Raw genomic sequence first — 20,459 nt, 5'->3', positions numbered from 1 at the left:
AAGAAAACTCAACAAACTTGCCCTGATGGGGTCTGATATTTGGTACTCTGTTGTTTCTTTGTAACTGTAATAACCAAATACTATTTATAACCATAACTGTGTAAAGTTATTTACATTAGAACACACCACCTAAATAACTCTAAGGAGAATTTATGGTTATAACTTTTCACATAGCTGTAAAATTTGCAGAGCTACCATCTATAGACATAGCACCCCACAGGATATAAAGAAATTGTTGGGACTGTTATTGACCATTCCCAGTTTCTTGGGATTACAAGAACTGTGTGTATAGATAAAGACAACAAGTTCAGTAAGCGTTAAACACATAAAGCAATGAAGCTATTCAGATACAAACAATTGCCCTGCTTGGTTTTTCCATATTCTCAGACTTGGGTCACTCTTACACACAGCTGGAAACATGAAGCTCCTTAAGATATTCAGGGAAGGCACTTCAGAGTCCCTGGCTTGAATGTTGCAACACACTGGTACCTAGGTACTGCTCAGATGGATTACTGTGATGAGTGCCGTATGAATAATGACATTCTTGGATAAAGTAAGTCATGAAATAAATCACGGCAGGATGCTTTATGCAATACTGAACTGGATCCTGAAATGCCCTGGGAGCTGGTAGAGCAGAAATGAAGACAGGAGGATGCATCTTGTTTACGAACAAAATCTTGGCATTTTCTGGCGGCAGACGTGATCTATCGCAAACTCTGTTCTTTTGTTTTTCAGACGCTGAACTGGACATGAATGGGATGGCATCAGACCACAACATTTCCTCCCAGGAAGAATACCTCCCACACTATCTCCAGAAGGAAGACCCCTTTGCATCAAAGCTTTCTAGAGAAGCTGACATTGTAGCTGGGTTTTATTTGACCGTAATTGGTAATGATTTTGTAATTAGTTTTTGAAATATGACTATGTCACTGCATCCCTGCAGGCACTCACAAAGAAGGCAGAAGCTGCTGCGCATTAGATGTGTAATTACATATTTCTCCATACGAGAAAGAAAGAATGTGTTAGAAATATGGGTCAACAGTGTCAACAGCTAGTAGCACCAGACAATGCTGTTCAAGGTAGCCAAAAGTGACAATCAGTACACCTTCCAGCAAAAAGTGAAGAAATCCTCAAATTTTTTCTACTGCTAGATTACTGGCTTGCAGTTTAATCATTCCTGACCAGGACTGGCTTTTGCCCTTATGCTATACGGGTTTTATGGCCTGTTTTCAAAGCCTCTTTCATGTGCCTAAGCAGCAAAGAGAACCTACTCAGACGTGCTCATTTGAATCTTGCTCAGCTCCTGGCATCAGCTGTCCTCTGTTACATATTACATTGAACAGAATTTTCTATCTAACACCCTCCCCTCCCTTTTGTTTTGGAGTCTTTTACTGTGTGCAAAGTGACTTTGCAAGCAGAATAAATGAAATTATTTATTGTTAAGTGCACACAGATGATAGCTGGGACTGATTTTTACGTTACGTATTCATATACGAAGGAGTAGTCGTTCAGCTGGGAAATACTGGTCTCCATTGCTTCTAGGGATAAACTGGTCTTTCTTCTTGATTTACCTTCTTTGCTTTATGGAGGTGGGCAGGGTTATATATTTTTGTGTCAATACTAGCCTCAACACTTACACTTCTTTCTGTGGCTTAGGTTTCCTTATGTTCTATGGCTTTAGTTCATGCAGTTTCTCACAGCTCAACAGCTATTTTCTCAGTAAAGTTGAGCCCAGGTCATATAACTGTGCTACACCAAAGTGGGCTCTGGGTGTCAGATGGCTGAACACCAGGATGCATACAGGGCCTATAGTGTATTCCTTGACATTTATTTCCATTTTGATTCTTTCTCTTTTTCTATCAGTTCTGCACAAATTACAAAGATCTTCCAGTCCTACATTCATGTTTCCCGTTCACTATTTTACATCCCTCCTTCCTACTGTCTCCTGCTGCCTTTCCCTTGACTGACCTAAGTAATCTAATCTTTTCTGCAGTGGAGGCCTCACAAAGGCTTGAATAATGCTTGTTTCTCATTTGTCTTCTGCTTATGTCTTTATCAAAAAAGGAATTCAGAGCAGCAGAGGAGGAGGGTGAAGCTGTATCTCTGTGCTCATCTCGATATTCATGAACAGTTTTGTATGTAACCTAACTTTTCACATATATATATTTTTTCTGCTGGTATGCAGACAGATGTCTGGACTGAACTGTCCAAGGCAACCCCCCCTCGGGTCTTTTTGCACCAGTTTAAGCAAATTTAGCTTTAATCCCAGGAAATATGTCTGAGTAGCTGAAACGAATCCTTCCAATACAGACTGTGTTGCCTTGTTATATTGGCTGTATTTAGTTTCAAAGATATAAACTTGCCTGGTGTGAAACATCTTGAAAAACATAGATATAAGCAAATAAAGGCAAGGACAGAGATAATAAATTCCCAGTGAAAAAACAAAAGCTAACCATGAAGGCACAGACTTACATGAACTGTGTGAGGAGATTGAAATGTTGGTTTAAAAGGGGCTGATAGTCATTTTTGTATTGGACTTACTGGTAGGATTGCCGCCTTCTTGGTGTTGTGACCTGGACGTCAAACAGCCTGTGGTAGACCATTGCACCCGGTGACCCAAGCCAGGAAGGTTCAAGCCATAGCTCTGCTGGATACATGTGTAGCTCTACACATCATATCCTACATTTTGCTCTGGATTTAACTTATTTTTTCATATGTTTGTTTTGTGTTGCTTACTTGGTTATTTACTTTACCCTTACCACACACTCCAGCTTTCATTAGAGCCAAGTATGCTTTTCACATGCGCATGTAAATGCTGTATTTGCATCTTCCTTGGACTTTGCATCTCTAGCACAAGATACCACTGGTATCCTGCTCAGATATTTTTGATTCCTTTTAGCAATCATTACAATGATTTTGAGCAGTCATTTCTTAGCTGCTGGCCAGTTGTGCCCTCAGCCATTTCAGCAACAGCAACTGGTTTTGTATTTTCTAGACCAGCACAGCAGTGCTTTAGACACTGTGTATAATGCAGTAATGGATATTAATTTGCCAGAGGGCAAGAGAAGTACAGACCCTCCCCTTCTATAGCGGTTTGTGTGAAGGAGGAGAGTGTTGTGCTTTCCACCAGTAAACCAGAATTACACCTCAGAGCTCAACCACTAAGAGAGGGTGTTAAACAAAACTGGTGGAAGGAGCAATGTCAGGTCTTCTTCTGTGCTTGTGAACAGATGGGGTAAAATAGTCTTTAAACACATTTATCTTACCCAAAAAAACCCCAAAAAACGCTTTGCTAGGGCTAAAGCTTCTCATGTGAGTTGTACCTTACAAGGCTGGGTTAGCTTAATGCCTTGGGGATTCCGCTGTCAGCTTCTGTTGATATGCAGATCCGTATTTTATTACCCATCCATGTTTAGGTGGATAACAACATTTTAATAATATCTGGGGCTTGCGAAAATATGAGAACTTAGAAGGAAATTCATCTTTGTTCTTCCCAGCTAAATCTCTGAATGGCTTTTTTTGATTTCTGCAAACAAAAATAATCCTAAATTTCCACTAAGCTGATTTCTGATAGTTCAAAGCATCCACTTTTCTGTTGGGACATGAAGCACTGCCACACAGAGATATTTGGTGGTAGATAGAGGATCTTAAGGTGGTAGAGAAGGAAGCCCAGCTCTGTGAAACTATTCACTGACAGCAAATTCCACACAACAGGCTTGCTAAGGCTGTAAATTTGCTTTAATTGGCAAATTTATAGTTAATCACAGCTCCCAAGTATTCAAAACAGTAAGCAAAAACTGTGGGCTCAGATAGCTCTCAGGTGTAGTTGCGTCTTGAGGTAACTCTGCAATATTGTAGATTAACTTTGTAAACTGTGTAATTTGCAGAAGATAAAAAACTGAGCTGAACGTTCAGCTCCCATACTCAGTGAAGGTATGTCTACGGATTTTTATTGTAACTTGTGGTTCAGACCGAACCATCCGTTGTCACCTTCTGCCACTGAACTGTGTCCCCTATTCCTTTGCAGATCCCTTCCAAGAAATGGTGGCCCCTCTTGAAGGTGTCCTGTGTGGACATTCTGATAGCAGAGAGAGGGACTAGCTGCGGAAATGTGGGAAGCCAGGAGGTGGTGATTGCTATTGGGCATCTTTTTGTGCTTGAGGCATGTAAGGTGCAAGTGAGACCGAAATCTATTTCAAAAAGGAGGAGAAACTGCACAGTGAGAGAATCATATCATACAATCATAGAATATTGGGTTGGAAGGGACCTCAGGGATCATCTAGTCCAACCTTTCAAGGTAAAAATATGGTTTAAATGGTATGGCCCAGCACCCTGTCAAGCTGAGTCTTAAAACTGTCCAATGTAGGGGAATCCACCACTTCCCTTGGGAGATTATTTCAATGTCTTATTGTCCTCATGGTGTAAAAGTTTCCTCTGGAGTCCAATCAGAATCTCCCCAGGAAGAACTTGTACCCATTACCCCTTGTCTTTTCCATGTGACTACACTTAAAAAGGGAGTCTCCATTTTCTTGGTAGCCACCCTTTATGTACTGGTGCATGGTAATAAGGTCTCCCCTAAGCCTTCTCTTCTCAAGGCTGAACAGAGCCAAGTTTTCTCAGCTTTTCTTCATGTGGCAGGTCTTCCAGTCCTCTGGTGATCTTCGTGGCCTTTCTCTGGACCCTGGAGAGAGCAAGGCTGGGAACCTATCAGGAAACTCAGGGGAGCTTTTAGGGTCAGGCAGGTTGTACAACTGAAGTATTGCAGTTTGAAAATATAAAAGTGCGTTTTTTGTCTTTGAAGGAAATCAAGGGTCCTGACAAAACTGTGATAAATTCTCTGTGAATGTGTGATCTTTTGCCCTAACTAGTTCATTTCCATGTGTATTTGTTTTAATTGTTTGAAAAAGAAATAACCTAACATTATATGTGGTTACAACAATCCAATTCTTTTTACTTTGTCACTTCCCCTGCTAGCTTTCTCATCACTGACTTGATTGATTTACTGTATGGCCAGGTAGGGTGACTAACTACTGTGTGGAGACCCACTGGCTGTCAGCGCCTTTAAAAGTCCATGGCAAGTGACTATTGATTTGCAAACTGTTGTTGCACACTTCCTCAGTGTGTTATGAAACAGCTTAATTGAAAACAGCATCCTGAACTGTCTTTTTTTTTTCTTTTTTTCCCTCTAATGCTTTAGCACTGCTGTCAGACCGGAGAAAAGGATTCTTATTTGTTCAGATTGCTACTTCTATACACTTTCACCTTTTGCTGCAGGTTGCATATCTGAGCCTGGCTCTTTCTCTGTAGGTGGTACTTTTTTAGTTATCGCATCCTTGGCTCTTTTTATATCTGTAACAGTGTGTGGTGCCATGGACAGTTGTGGCCTGAACTGTTTGCTCATGGAAAAGAACCCTTATTTTATACCTGAAGAGTCTTTTTTCTCCTTTTTCCAACCCCAGGCCCTGCCCAGGCACACAGCCTGCCAGCACCTACTATAGCTGGAAGCCTGCATCAGTGAGGACTTTGGCTAGCTGCTAGGAAAATCTTTTTAGTAGTAGGAAAAATGAAGCATTAGATGGCTCATCTAAGGAGATTATGAACTTTCTATCACCAAGGAGTTAAAAAAGAATTCAGAGAAGCAGTTGTCAGATGCAGGTATAGACAAAAGGCAACTTAAATTATCACTGGACCCCTTCCAGGTGCCGAATTAGGAGGTCAGTGGGCTGGGGCTCTCTAAAACATTGCTCTTAATAATGAGCAGTTGCTTCAGAGGCTTGTCTGATGAAGACATCTCTCTGGACTACCAGTCAGTTGAAAAAGATTCAGGAAAATGTCAAGTGCTTTTGAAAGGTATTTCAAACTGGTTGTTGGCACTCCAGATATGCTAAATAGCACTAGAGAGAAAATGGTATTAAGAAGGAAAAATGATTAAGCGATATGAAAAATGCTTGGCAACATTGAGATTCATTCACTTAGCTGCAAGGAAGAAAATAAATAATATGAATACCAGTATCTACTTATAATTCAGACTAAATTTTCAAAGCCATAAGAATAGGGTGTTCTTTAACTTTCATTCACCACGGATAAATCAAATCTGCTGAGAAAACCTGAGATTTAATGATAAGCCAGCTTCTGCCTTTTTTTATTTTTTGAAACAATGTAGAAACCAATAATGCCAGTGTAAAATAAGAAGTCTCTCCAATTAGATTAGTGTTACATTTATTACTGAAAAATTCAAAATCAAAGTCTTTTTCTCCTCAGTTTGGTAAACTTTCGATTTCACAGTTACTCATATTTCTTGAGAAATTGTCTGGTTTTAGCCTCTGGGAACCATTTTTCTCTCTGCCTCAAATATATTCCCAGGTTGAGTTTCTTGTTTTTGTGAGGACATGGCACACTTGCAAGGAAATCGTTCCATTGATAGGCCAGAGTAAATAATTAAATAACCCATTTAATTCCTGAGCTTTAATTGCAGGGGTCTGGCTTCCCAGCAGACTTTGATGAAAATTATGTGGCATTTGGAGATGGTGGCATTCCTAGGCGGCTGGGAGGCTGCTGGGTCTGTTTGAAACACAGAATACAGCTGAGTTTGCACCACCAAAGCCATATGTAGGAAGGAATCAGAAAGAGTAACTTTGCTGCCTCATCGACAGAGGCAATTTGGGCTATTTATTAATTTTTCATAGTAGTGGGGAGGGTTGGCCTCAGCTGGTAGCCAAGCACCCAGGGAGCCACTTGCTTACAGCCACTGCCGTGGGATGGGGGAAAATAGGAAGAGCAAAAGCAGTGGAGATAAATACAGGGTGGAGGTAAAGACCGGCAGATCAATCACCAGTTACTGTTGTGGGCAAAACAGACTCATCACGGGGAATTTAACATTTAATTACTGACTTGGGTAGTAAGAAACAAAAATGACAAACACAAAATAATTAAGGAAAACACCTTTCCTCCCCATTTCTCAGGCAGAATTTTGCTCTAATATCTTCCCTGTCATTGCCGTTGTAGGTCACTTTGGTGAGGCAACGACAGAGCAGGAGGTTGGGGTCTCTGCCACCCTTTGCTTTTCACTCTTTTCTTCTGCAACTGCCTCCTTCTTACTTGTATCCTCTGTGCTGGTGTGAGGCCTCCATGGGCCATGGTCCCTTTGGGGTGTTCACCTTTGAGGGTGACTCCTGCTTCCTGAAAGGGATGTGGTGAGCTGTCCCGTGTTCCCACTGCAAAATGCTCACTCTCTGCTCAAACTCTCTCAAACATGAGATATTGAAGAAACAGTTTTCTTGAAGGGAACTTGAAACGCTGCAGTTTTTAGTCCCAGTGTGATTATCTTCGTGGCTGCTTAACTGTTTGCAGCGTCGATGCCTGCGAGCCCTTGGATGGTGATATGGCAAGAAAGATGTCAGCCAATATGAACAGGATCCCTCCTCATGCACTGAATTCCATCTGAAAGTTAAAATCAGATATATTTTATAATTTTTCTTTCTTATGATAAAAAAAAATACTGTAGAATTTAAGATGTGATATTAATATCTTAATTTACATTATTTTAGAAATTTATCCCTCAACCTCTGATTGTTGTATTTAATAAAATTAAGGTTGGTCAAAGATTGGGGTCCTTGTGATTACAGACAACTGAATTTAATTCTTGTGGCTGTATAAATGTTTGTGAGAAAAATGGGGTTGATCAGAACAGAGGAATTATGGGATTTCAATTATGTGTATTCAGTCAATAATTGTGCAGTCTCAGGTGGTGAAGGCAATGCCCACTGCAGAGGGGAAAATAGCATTTGTTGTGGGAGGGAGATGTCTGCAGTAGATGTCTCTATGAGCTGCATAATGAGGATGAGAGGATTGTGTTTCAGAGTAAAATGTCTAGCCTTGGGACCACAGGTTCAGGCTGAGAATACCAGCGAATTTCACAAGGAAGATGGGAAATTGCTGTTTTCGAGGATAATTCTAATTTGATTTTTTTTTTTTTTTTCATTATTACAGGGATTCTTTCAACTCTGGGAAATGGGTATGTTATTTTTATGTCCTCAAAGCGAAAAAAGAAGTTGAGACCTGCTGAGATAATGACTGTTAATTTAGCAGTGTGTGATCTGGGCATTTCAGGTAATTTCATGACTTGTTTTCACTCATTTTTACTTTCTCACCATTCTTTATGGCAGCAGCAAAAGACAGTTCTCTGGAACTCATGGGAGCCCAAAATGCCTTTTGCTACTGATGTTTCTGCTCTATTATTTGCGTACAAATTACAGAGAAGCATAGAAAACAACAATCTTGAACAACTTGATGGGAAGAAATTAAAAGTACAGAGGGAAAAAATAGGGTTGGATTTACCAATCATGCAAAACTCCTGTTCATCCCGGCACTGGGCAGGCCTTCAAAGACAGCTCCCATGTGCATCCTGGCACAATAAGCACAAAATAGCTTGGTATTACAGTTGAAGAAAATTATATTTTCTTGCTGTACGGTGCAACAGGAGGGATTCTGGTGCCTCAAAAATAAGTGTTTTGCCAAATATGAGTGGGGAGCGGCATGAGGGGAAAGAATTGGAAAATACCAGTAGCCATCAGCCTGTCAAAGCTATCAATTTTCTCTAGTGACCATCCTCTTTTATCTCCGGGTCAGGAAAATAAGCATTTGTGTCAATTTATAGAGGAATAGCGACATCAGCCAACTGGAGGGATTTTTGTTTCAACCCCACAGCCTGAATGCCCTAGCATGAGAGGAGGGAGCTTTGGAAAGGTTTACACGAATTTACAGAGTCAAGAGCATTTGAGATCATTCTTTTGGCTCTTGACATGAGTCTCATTCAGCTGCTCATGGATACGTGCAAACACAGGGGGAGGACTGGAAGTCTTTTAGAAAAGGATGTTTTTGATGACAATCCAATGGGTATAAAGGCCGGATGAGGCCCAGCTGAACAGGGGATCTCCCCAGTGCAATATAAACGGCAGTACGTTCCCATGCTCTCCAAGTCCCCTATGTGTTGCATGCACTGGAAACGCTGCCCTCAGCTCCAGTGCACCCTTTTCCTGCCCTTGTTTCTGCCAAATGCTTTTGCCCTTATCCAAACACCTAAAATAGCACCGAACCACATAAAATGATGGCTCCTAGCCTCCCAAAACTGATGCTTACTGTGCATGGCCAAAGGGCTGCTCACCCCTCAACTTCCATTTATTTTGATGACTCTTGGTGATCAGTAAACATGTTTTTCTGGACATACTCGTGAATTTAATAGAAGAAAGGCCTTAATATAAAAATCTCTGCTCTGCTGCCACATAAAGAAATCCCGATGATTTCTTCAGCATATCTGCCATGGAGATACTATTTCCATCTTGCAATACTTAGGAGCAAAGAATAATAATAAAAAAAACCCACTTTTTGCCTCTTCTGTGATACTCCCATCTCCTTTGTGTCCTAAGAGACTGTCTTGTTTTATAAGGCTGGTATCTGACTCCAATGAGACTCACTGCAATGACAGGGAGTGTTTCAGGGGAATTTCTGTAGCTGTATATTTGGAATGTAAAGAGGTGTCTCCTAACCATGTAAGCTGTATGTCCCAACCATGCAAACTACAGCTTGTTTGGAAGCTCTCTTGGCATGAGGGCTCCTAGTTTCTCCGTTAAGGTCTGTCACCAACATACCCCTTGGTCACCAACATACCCCTTGATCACCTTGTCTTCCATGGGGATCTCAATCTCTCTGTGTAAGTTTTGTAATTAAAAAATTTGTGATTGGCACAGCCATGTGTGCTTTTCTTCCTTTCCCTTTATTTCTCCTTCTTCTCCTTCTCCTTCTCCTTCTCCTTCTCCTTCTCCTTCTCCTTCTCCTTCTCCTTCTCCTTCTCCTTCTCCTTCTCCTTCTCCTTCTCCTTCTCCTTCTCCTTCTCCTTCTCCTTCTCCTTCTCCTTCTCCTTCTCCTTCTCCTTCTCCTTCTCCTTCTCCTTCTCCTTCTCCTTCTCCTTCTCCTTCTCCTTCTCCTTCTCCTTCTCCTTCTCCTTCTCCTTCTCCTTCTCCTTCTCCTTCTCCTTCTCCTTGTCTTTCTCTTTCTTTCTTTTTTTTTTTTTTTTTTAAATGGAAGATGTTGCCTCAAGAAATGTGTCATGTTATGCCTGCTGCAGTGATTGGAGTGAAGATGGGACTTTTTCCAAAATCTTCTTATTTCATGCACTTGTCTTGGCACCTTGTTCAAGAAACAGGTTCTACCATGGCCCTACTTCCTGCAGATTTCCACAGGGTGGCACCAGCCTCTTGCTCAATACTGCATCAGACTCATTTTGCACTGATACCGTGCTCAGAGTCCTGTGCTGCTGAAGAGAGACTTGATTTTGTGGAAATAAATGTGTTGGCCTTCAGAGCTGTCAATGATTTACATGAGCAAAGTTGCTGACTCTTAGCATACAGCCTAGGCCTTGCCATATTTCTTTTTTTTTTTTTTTAAAACCGTAATCACTAGGGTCAGCTTTTGCTTGAAAAATTAAAGTACATTTATTCTGCTCAGAGAAAACCACATGACATATTGACCTGAGCACAACCTTCAGACTCAGGCAAATTTTCCTTACAGGTTTAGGCTAAAGGAAAAGAATCCCAAAATACCTTGTTTAAAAATAACTCTCATTTTGAAGGGGTTACAGTCGCAATGCTTTTGGCATAGAAGATGGAACAAAGGCCATTTTCTGCAAGATTTTGTTTTGGTAGAAATGTTTTAATTTTCTTAAGAAGAATGAAAACAGAATGTGTAGTTTTGCATGAGTTTGATCTAAAATGGAATATTTTTGGGAACAATCAGAAATATTTTTCTACAGATCACTTCAACAAAATAAAGTCTTTTGTCTTGACTTCTATGAATAGGTTACCTTGTGGGAATTACATTTCACAAGACCATTTTTGCCTTCTTTATAAACCAATTCACTGAGCTGCTGTGGCATTCCAGACAGTGTGGTTCAGCCAGGGGAAACTAGCCCAGGGCAGCTGAGATGCTTTCAACTCCTTGAGGTGCTCTGGCAACTCCTGTACAGGAAGGAACACAGTCATGGGAAGGTGGAGTTCAATATTTAATGTTGTTTGAATGTTGCAGTTGAACTGTGCAGGCCTTGGAGCATTTCAGGTCAGTCTGATAAGTAGAAATGAAGGATTCAGAAAACATTCTGATGTTCCTAATTGTAAATTTTTGAGTTTTCTGTTAATAATGTGAGAATGAAACCACATATGACCTAACTTCAGTTCTTCCACAATGCACCTCTCACTTTTACAAATGGAGAATGAGCTAAGGTGCTACTAAGCAGAGTCTCCAAAATAGATATTTCCCTTCTGTTTGGGGGTGCTTAAAAGTTTTTCGTATCTGGCCAGGTGACTTGCTTGAGTCACCAAGGAAGAGTGTGATATGAACAAGAGCTGAAACCGCTTCTGCAGCTCAAGTTCCGTGCTGTGACCATTGCATCATCTTCCTTTCTAACCTAATGCTTTACCACAGTATGCATCCTACTGCCAGGCCTTGATAGGTTTGTAAGTCCTCTTTGAAGGCAAATTTCTTTATCCTGTTTTTGAAGACACTCAATTGATTATAGGGATGTAGCCTAACTGGGTCTGTGCCTGTTTCAAACCCAGACCCACCCATCACCCATCACTTTATATACTGACGTGTGTTTGCATGTGGACTTAACACATACTCTAAAATTTTCATAATGGGAAGAGCTTGCACGTGTTTAGTACCAGAGTATGGGTTTACTTCTGGTTCATGTAGTCTGCCGTAAAACACCTGTTCCCAGCCATTCTGCAGGCTTGGCTCATCCTACCACAGCATAAATGCTGTGGGGTCTAGCTAGGCTTAGTCCTGTGGATGGAGGGCATGCAAGTCATCACAGCTGTTGTGCCTGAAGCCCCCTCTCCACCTTGCAGAGCATTTTTAGTGGTATTAGCTTTGGGCAAAGGGGAGAGTTTGCTTTTCTGAAAAAGGGTGGGTTTATCAGTCAACTGACATTCTTTTCTCCATTTGAAGTTGTAGGAAAACCCTTTAGTATCATTTCCTTCTTTTCTCACCGCTGGATGTTTGGATGGATTGGCTGCCGCTGGTATGGATGGGCTGGTTTCTTCTTTGGCTGTGGGAGTCTTATTACTATGACAGCTGTCAGCCTGGATAGATACCTAAAAATCTGCCACTTGTCTTATGGTAAGAAACAAAATGATATTAAGTGACTATAGAAAAACTATATTAAGTGATACAGTTTTCTAGACTGAAATCATACTTAAGCTCTTCAGAATGACCTTGTTAAATATAGAGGGGAATACACAGATAAGAGAAATGTTTGCTTGATCCAAGTAGTCCCAGCTGAATTTGTATTGCTGGACATATCGCCTTCACTGTTGTCTTTCTGCTGTCTGCTTAAGCCATGAGTTTTAGTAATCACTCGTAGAGAAATCACTTTGTGTCTATCAAGGCTTATTAACATTAACAGATGCAAGTATTGCACGTATTGCAAAGTCTTATGGACCAATATACAAAAGTATGCCTTGTTAGATGCTTAAATTCCTTTAAGATATGTGGCAAACTATTTAAAACTTCTAAAAGATTTGGCTGTGCAATAGGTCATAATGTGATACGTCTCTCTAATATGGAGATGGAACCTGAGAGGATGAAATTAATTTAGCAGTGAAAGCCATTAGCACCATATCCATCAATATCTTATCTCTCTTGAATATGATATATTATATGTTTCATTCTTTCCAGTTAAAAGATGTTGTCACAGTTTAGAAAAGATATTTTTCTTGCATTGGAAGGGACTAACTCTCCAAAAAATTCAGTGCATACTCAAGGTATAAGAAACACCTTGCCCATGTGACTTGAGGGACATACAACAGATTTCACTATAATGACATACTATATCAATCGTGTAATGTTAAGTTGTAAGAAATGTTTGCAGCTAGGAGGTGTAAGTAAGCCAGTCTGTCCAATAGCTGAGCATGTTAACGATTACAGGCTGTGGTACTGTGCTGGGATCTGCTATAACAGATCCTGGCATACCCATACTTTTTCCTTAAATGAGAGTGCAGGGAAGGATTCCTTAGCTCAGTTTTAAAAACACCATTCACAATAAGTAAGATTTCAGTTCTTTCTACAAAAGTCTTATCAAAATAATTCAGTGGCAACCCAAATCATAGAAAATTTTTCACAGACTTGGTAAGCAGAAGTAATATTTCATGGCCAGCTGCATTCATGCTGTGAGCTTTGGTATTTAGTATGACATCTCAGTTCAAGAGAGACAGAACGCTTCAAAACCTTTTTTCTTGAGGGCTATGGTTGTCCATGCAAAATGATGGAGAGCAATAAACGTATTTAGTACGTTCAGTTTAGGTGGTTAACTTAGCCATTTTCTGTATAAGGCCTAAATCATTCACCAGGAGCCTAGAGCACCTCTCTATATACCTACACTTCCATTTTGCCCCAAAAGAAGAAACTGCTTTTTTCGGCTTTAGGTTTGGTTTATTTGTTGTTGGTTTTTTTGTTTTCTTTTTTTGGTTTTTTTTTTTTTTTTGGATAATGGGTTGCTATGGTTTGACAATAGCTGTGAAAATAATATTGCTTTTTTAGTACTCACGCTATTGTTGCTTTGTTTTTCCACAGCTGAACACAACAAACCACCTTTCTGTCTCTCAGCTGTTGTGCTCGAATACATCATTTGTCAGTCAGTGTTCATTTTCTTTCCAGGTGTCTGGAAACATAAAATCAGCTGGAGAAGGAGCACTGGTCACATCCAAATTACAGTTGTTTCTTTGCTTTGGTTTTGTTTTAAGTCATTCTCAAACCCTGAAGGAAGCTCCTCAATGTCAGTGAATGCGGAGTGAAAACAAATTAGAGCTTCCAAGGTGGAAGGAGCTGTTATAATACCATAGCCTGAGTTTCTGCATAAATCATAGGTTTTAACTTGTTAGTCCTATCTGAATCCAACATACTGAACACAGATGATGATGGAAAGCTTGTAAATTGAAGCTTTTTCTAGATGAAATAGAGTTGTATGCAAGATGAGCAGAGAGAATATTCCACTCCACAACTCCAGGCATGTCATTAGCATTTAATAAAACAAATGGGCAAGGATACATGAAAACACCTACTACCAATACTTCTGACAGTACACACATGGTGACTTTCTGTATTGGAAAAGAAGGACAAAGTAAAAATAAATCTTGGATATGTTATTTTCTCTGTAAAGCCTTGTCTTTCAATCACTTGGGCTAATAATTTATGTTGAGAAGTGTCCTGAGATCAAACCTTAATCAGTTAATATATGACAGGAGGAATAGGAAATAACCTAAGTTACATTACACAGTTGCAGCTAGTGAGCCTTCATACTGAATGATGAAAGGCTGAAATAAACACTTAGTCCTTCATGTGGGTTGAACCTTCAGCTCATCTGACCACACACACTATGAATATTACTTTACAGACCACAAAGCAATTTTCAAAATTACTGGACAAGATTCCCATGATTGTTGCTGAGCTAGTTTGGATTTCTTTTGTACAGACTCTTCTAGGTTGTAAATCATCACAGCCTAAATATCTGAAATAGTCAGGTGGACACCCCCATATGAGTGTGCGTTTCTCTTTATGAGGTATAATGCGAGCTGAGGTGGCTAGCTCAGGGTTCACTATCAACACCTGGAAAGAGGCAAGATAAATTACAGAATCACAGAATGTTAGGGTTTGGAAGGGACCTTGAAAAATCATCTAGTCCAACCCCCCCTGCCAGAGCAGGACCACCTGGAGTAGGTCACACAGGAACACGTCCAGGTGGGTTTTGAATGTCTCCAGAGAAGGAGACTCCACAACCTCTCTGGGCAGCCTGTTCCAGTGCTCTGACACCCTCACAGGGAAAAAGTTTTGCCTTATGTTGATGTGGAACCTCCTGTGCTCCAGCTTGTACCCGCTGCCCCTTGTCCTGTCATTGTCCATCACCGAGAAAAGCCCGGCTCCATCCTCCTGACACTCTCCCTTTACGTATTCATAAACGTTAATGAGGTCACCCCTCAGACTCCTCCAAGCTAAAGAGACCCAGCTCCCTCAGCCTTTCATCAGAAGGGAGATGTTCCACCCCTGCAATCATCTTTGTGGCTCTACAAGTCCTACAGAGTTGTCAAACAGCCAAGCAAACTCCTACTGCATGTGTAGAATGACATGTTCAATTGCACCAAATACATATGGACCTGAACATGTAACTCTTCAATTATCTTCCAGGTACTTGGCTTAAGAGACATCACGCATTTATCTGTCTGGCAATAATCTGGGCCTATGCTACATTCTGGGCTACGGTGCCTTTTGCTGGTGTGGGCAGCTACGCCCCCGAGCCATTTGGGACCTCCTGCACTCTGGACTGGTGGCTGGCACAGGCTTCGGTGGCTGGGCAAGCTTTTATTCTGAGTATTCTTTTCTTTTGCCTCCTGTTCCCAACTGCGGTGATTGTGTTTTCCTATGTGAAAATCATTTTAAAAGTCAAATCATCCACCAAAGAGGTTGCTCACTATGACACCAGGATTCAGAACAGCCACATACTTGAAATGAAGCTGACCAAGGTAGGTACGAAGATTTAACTCAGTTTGCTTCGCTGTGTCATAAAAGCTTGCTTGGGGAACTTCAACCATGTACTCTCCCATGCTGAGAATTAGTACGATACTCTGAAGGTGGTTCTTCTAGCTTTCTCCTCCATTACTGTCAAGACAGGAAAAGACAGGAGTTCAAACACAATTTTGTGATTCGGGCACTCGAGTCCCTGAGACAGTGATTCACTCTGAAGCTCTGCCACAGCCTTCCCGTGTGACCTTACACAAGTCATATCATCTCCCTGTGGCCCTGTTCTCCATCATAAAGCTCCCTTTGCTTTCAGAAACCATTATAAAGAGTTATTTTAAGTCGTTCGAGGCGCACAAGAATTATAACAGGAAAACAGATAAAAAGCAGATTATTGTAGCAGGGAAATAAAACTTTCAGACAGCTTACGTTCCACTGTTAATGAAGATATAAAGCAAAGTCACTCCTTTGACATTGCAATTGTTTTTATGCAAACAATTTATGATTTAGGTTGAGCCATGAGCTGCTGATAAAAATGCACTCAAGTGATAAAATTAATTTTCCATCTCAGACTATATCCTATTTTCCCTTTCTAATTGAATCTATTTTCTGTTTGGCAATGGTGACAGTCATGATCCTTGCTGATACTGGTTATTGTGCCAGGAAATCTCTCAAAATAAAAACTTGTACTGAATAAAACCAAATTCCTTAGCTGTAACAGATTCACCAGCCTCTCTAAGCCATGCCAAGAGGGAACCAAATACCATCTTCTGCTTGGCTGATCAGATTTTATTACATTTTTGGGGAGCTGAACTGGATTTTATATAATATTCAGCAATAAGTGACATTATGTCTAAATGTATCGGAGAATCTCAGCTAGCTACATGTATGAGAGGTGCTGCCAATACAGCTGGTAAAACTATGCCTTTAAAAAGCATTGTTTCAGCACAGTACTGTTTTGCAGTTATTCAGGACCTTTCCTTTGAAGAACAATGAAAACTTGATTTGAGGTTGCAGACTTATTTTTGCCATATTGTAGGGATCATGTAAAATTTTAATGTGTTCTGAATCAAAACACTAATAATTGTCCCTTCTGTCTCAGATCTGCAGTGGAGAACATAATGTTGGGATATGTATAAATACAGCAAATACATCTCCATCATAACCCATTTAAATTCACAGCACAATTGATAACAAACAGGCTGTGTTTGAGATACGTGGCTCACATGCATTGTTTCTTCAGTGGCAGACAACAAAAAAAAAGCATAAAAGAATGAAGTTTCCCTGAAAATAATATTACTGTCAAGATGTGGAAACAAAGGCTCCACAAAAGGTTATGCAATATCCAACAAACTTGTGTTTTCTGATGATTTTTTGTTGTAATCCTGCTAATTGCCTTATTCCAAATGAGTGCAAGTGTACTTCTATCAATTTGGATGCAGAATAATAGTCTGTCAATGGCAGCAGTATAACAGCGTATGTTCTTCAGTGTGTACTATTGCATGATGCCATTTGAAGCTATATCAGGCTGTGACTGCGTGCAGACAGGCTGGTTCAGGTAAAGTGTATAAATCACAGATTTTGGCCCAAAGAGCTTTTCTTTAATATTTATACTAAACATTCCTATGGGAACATTGCCTTCTGTTATAAGGAAGTCCTTTCCTCATTTACTGGGAAAGCAACCTAAATGTTTGGTAGAAAATTGCTTTTTAAAGCATCTACAGATTCTAATGGAGTACAAAATCCATGCTATGGGTTAGGAGAAAGAAAGCTAGACATTGTACTAACATTCTCACTCTCAATTAAATTCCCGATAGTTTAAATTCTGGCTTACCCAGGTAAATACAGTCATTTTTAATCTGCTGGAGTGGATATACCCACAGACTTGACAGCCCATGCCTGATTGAATGTCTTCATGCTCACTTTTTCCATATTTGTCTTGAAAGGCATTCAAAAGGTTGGCATTTTTCCAATGCAATATATAGGCCATAGACCTCCTCCTCGGTGCAGGCAGAGACGTGGTCGTGTTTATCAAAACTGTTCTCCTTCCTCCTGTTACCAGTGGCCATCCTCGTGGCAGGTTATTGGTCCCACTGGGTTTTGATGCCTTCTGTGTGGCATAGCCTACAAGAGAGGAAGAAGCCCTGAGTTAGATCAGGGTGTTGTGGACTCTTCTTCTGTTGCTAACTCTTCTTCTGTTGCTAACTTACTTTGCTTTTGCCTCATTGACTGTTACTGGGTGATGCAGAAGAAGGAGCTACAGTCCATATAGACAGGAATACACCCTCCTAAACGAACTCACCTACAGAGGCACTTGGAGTCCCCCACTCCCACACACCATCAGGACCTAATTCCATCCTGGAGACTTCTTCAAAGGCTGAATTTATGAACTTTGGAATCTGATTTCAAACGACCCAGAATCTGGAAGACTTGAGCTTAATAAATTTGTTTGGTTTTGTTTTCCCAGTGCATCATTGTTTCACTCTAGAATGGAGAAGAGACTGGGTTTCTTTTTGACAATCTGAGGAATAGTTGGTTGGAAGTGACTATAGGATGCTTCTCAAATAAGCAAGAAAAAGAGAGAAAAAAAAAAAAAAAAAAAAAAAGAAGAAACACTGTAGGAAATGTTTCCAGTTTCACCTGTGTTCATTTCAAAGATCTTGCTAAGATTTTCAAAAACTTTCAGAGCTCTGTGTTATATATTGTTCTAAAAAAGGGAGTCTGTATGTTTTGAAAGGACTCTCCTCCTTAAATAATTTAAATTTAAAGTAAAACAATTGTTATTTTCTGAGATCTCATGTTTAGCTAGCCCTTATAGCATTTTTAAAGGTCTGTGATAACAAACTCATTAACTGCTCTGTGTCAGGTGAAAGAAAAACAGGTGCTAGATACAGAGAAGAGAAATGCATGACAGCTTTTGTTCATGTTGTAGATTAATCTGAAGCAAGTTATCATTTCTCTTTTCCATTCTGTGGCATGTTCCCTTGCATTCTGCCTATCTCTGTGCTGTGCTGTCAGTGTCTAACTCTGCTACGTTCACCTCTTTCTCTCTTTTCCTCTCACAAGGTGGCAATGTTGATCTGTGCAGGGTTCCTCATTGCCTGGATCCCTTACGCGGTCGTCTCTGTGTGGTCAGCCTTCGGACAGCCAGACTCAGTTCCCATTCAGTTTTCAGTCGTACCAACTTTGCTTGCAAAGTCAGCAGCCATGTACAACCCAATTATTTACCAGGTCATCGATTGTAAGTTTGCCTGTTGCCGGTCAGGAGGATTGAAGACACTGCAGAAAAAGAGCTCTTTGAAGAAATCAAGGTAATTTATTCTTTGGGAAGTAGGATATCTTCAAGAACACAATGTTCCAAAAAGTACCGAACTAAGATCTACCAAATGTTGCAGCTCTTTTAATCTTATTTGTTGTTTTGGACCATAAACTGTTCAGGGTATTTCTTGCCATGGAAATTTGTACAGTGACTCTAGGTGTAAAAAGAGAAGCAAGGGCATAGTTCTTTCAGATCCAGCTGCAACTCCATTGACACAGTTGGAAAAAAGTCCCATTGATTTAGTAGTTTTTGGATCAATCCTGTCCTCCTGTTCCTTTCATGTCATCATATAGCTTACCTCCAGAAGGGGTTGATGACCTCCATTAGCAGTCAAGTAAATGGGAGAGAATTGTGTTTATTCCTTATATAATTAACCTGTTAATACTTTGCCTTTCAGCCACAGAATTAGCAGGCAGAGACAATAGTCCCTCAATCACCCTGTAGGTACCACGCACACCAAAAAAACCGTCCCAAAAGAACAAATCAAAGTGTAATAATGTCTCACAAAAAGGCCACTTTTCTATTTACAACTTTCTGGCAAAATCTGCGCTGACCACCAGTGGAGTTCCTGGAAACACTAATTGTTTTTCCAGGAGGAAAAATGCTTCTAGTTCCGTGTTATGCCAGACAAGAATCATACTTCTGTGGCTGAAGAACAATGAGATAATGATGGATGTTAATCTGACAGTGTAGATTGATATAAAGGCCACAAAAGCCCTACCACGTATAAGTGACTGTGAATCCATAGAATTCCAGTAGAGTGATTTGCTTCAAAAACCTAGAACATATGTGCATAAGTATGTACTTATTAGAGGCATGAAGGCCCATTTTGTCATTCATATTATTCCCTTACCAATTCCAGCATTTTTTGATGTACTGTTCAGAGAGTGAGTCAGTATCTCGAGCTTCCACAGCTTCCCTTAGCAGATTATTCTATAAACTTACACTCAGACTTATCTCATCTGCAGAACATCCAGAGTTTATATACGGTGTGATTGAGGTGCTGAATTTATAGTTTAACAAAAACCCTTCTTCAGTTTTAGGCAAATGGGAGACAAATCCAAAGCAGTCTTCAGTGAATCTTTGGTGGCTGGATTTGTGTCTAACCTCCACGTTATCACTCTGAAGGAGGCAGGAGGTTTCACCTAGTCCCTCACACTGAATGCAAGTTGGCTTTCCTAGGCCTGTGCAGTAAACAAAATGATCTGGAAAAATCACTTCCCAGAATTAGAAATTTAATTGCCAGCTTGATATGAACAAAATGTTATGCTTTCTCCTTCCCATAGGATGTATACCATATCTGCACACAGAGACTCGATGGCAATGAACGAAACCCAACTGGAAGTATGAAGGCTCATTTCAGATACAGCAAATGAAAACCTGATGACAAACAACTATGCTGTCTCAAGTTCCTCTTTCTGTAAATAAATTAAAACATGATGACAGTTTTATTTTACTCCCTAGTCCTATATACAACGTAGTTCTTTCCATCCTGTCCAATATGTTGCAATTTTAAGTACATAGAGGAAGACGAAATAGAGAAGTTTTTTGTATTAAAAAATTTTATCTACTTTTTTTT

The 20,459-nt window shown here is 40.3% G+C and overlaps 1 protein-coding gene across 1 annotated transcript; it reads left to right on the top strand.

Moving 5' to 3' along the window:
- The first annotated feature begins 734 nt into the window (after window positions 1-734).
- OPN5 (opsin 5) lies at window positions 735-20,230 on the top strand. Its single transcript, XM_009948078.2, has 6 exons — window positions 735-888; window positions 7,990-8,109; window positions 12,001-12,171; window positions 15,232-15,566; window positions 18,628-18,872; window positions 20,167-20,230. The coding sequence occupies exons 1-6, from the start codon at window positions 750-752 to the stop codon at window positions 20,228-20,230; spliced, it is 1,074 nt and encodes a 357-aa protein (XP_009946380.1). The 5' UTR covers window positions 735-749.
- The last annotated feature ends 229 nt before the right edge of the window (window positions 20,231-20,459 follow it).

This window comes from Leptosomus discolor, chromosome 2 (assembly GCF_034619465.1).
Source record: "Leptosomus discolor isolate bLepDis1 chromosome 2, bLepDis1.hap2, whole genome shotgun sequence".
In the NCBI taxonomy this organism is placed as follows: domain Eukaryota; kingdom Metazoa; phylum Chordata; class Aves; order Leptosomiformes; family Leptosomidae; genus Leptosomus; species Leptosomus discolor.
Note: the sequence above shows the minus strand (reverse complement) of the source record. Positions and strands in the feature narration are given on the sequence as shown.

Coding starts and splice junctions, on each gene's coding strand:
- OPN5 (XM_009948078.2), top strand. CDS start 750: ATGAATGGGATGGCATCAGACCACAACATTTCCTCCCAGGAAGAATAC. Junction 12,172..15,231: donor AATCTGCCACTTGTCTTATG/GTAAGAAACAAA, acceptor ATTATCTTCCAG/GTACTTGGCTTAAGAGACAT. Junction 18,873..20,166: donor AGCTCTTTGAAGAAATCAAG/GTAATTTATTCT, acceptor TCCTTCCCATAG/GATGTATACCATATCTGCAC.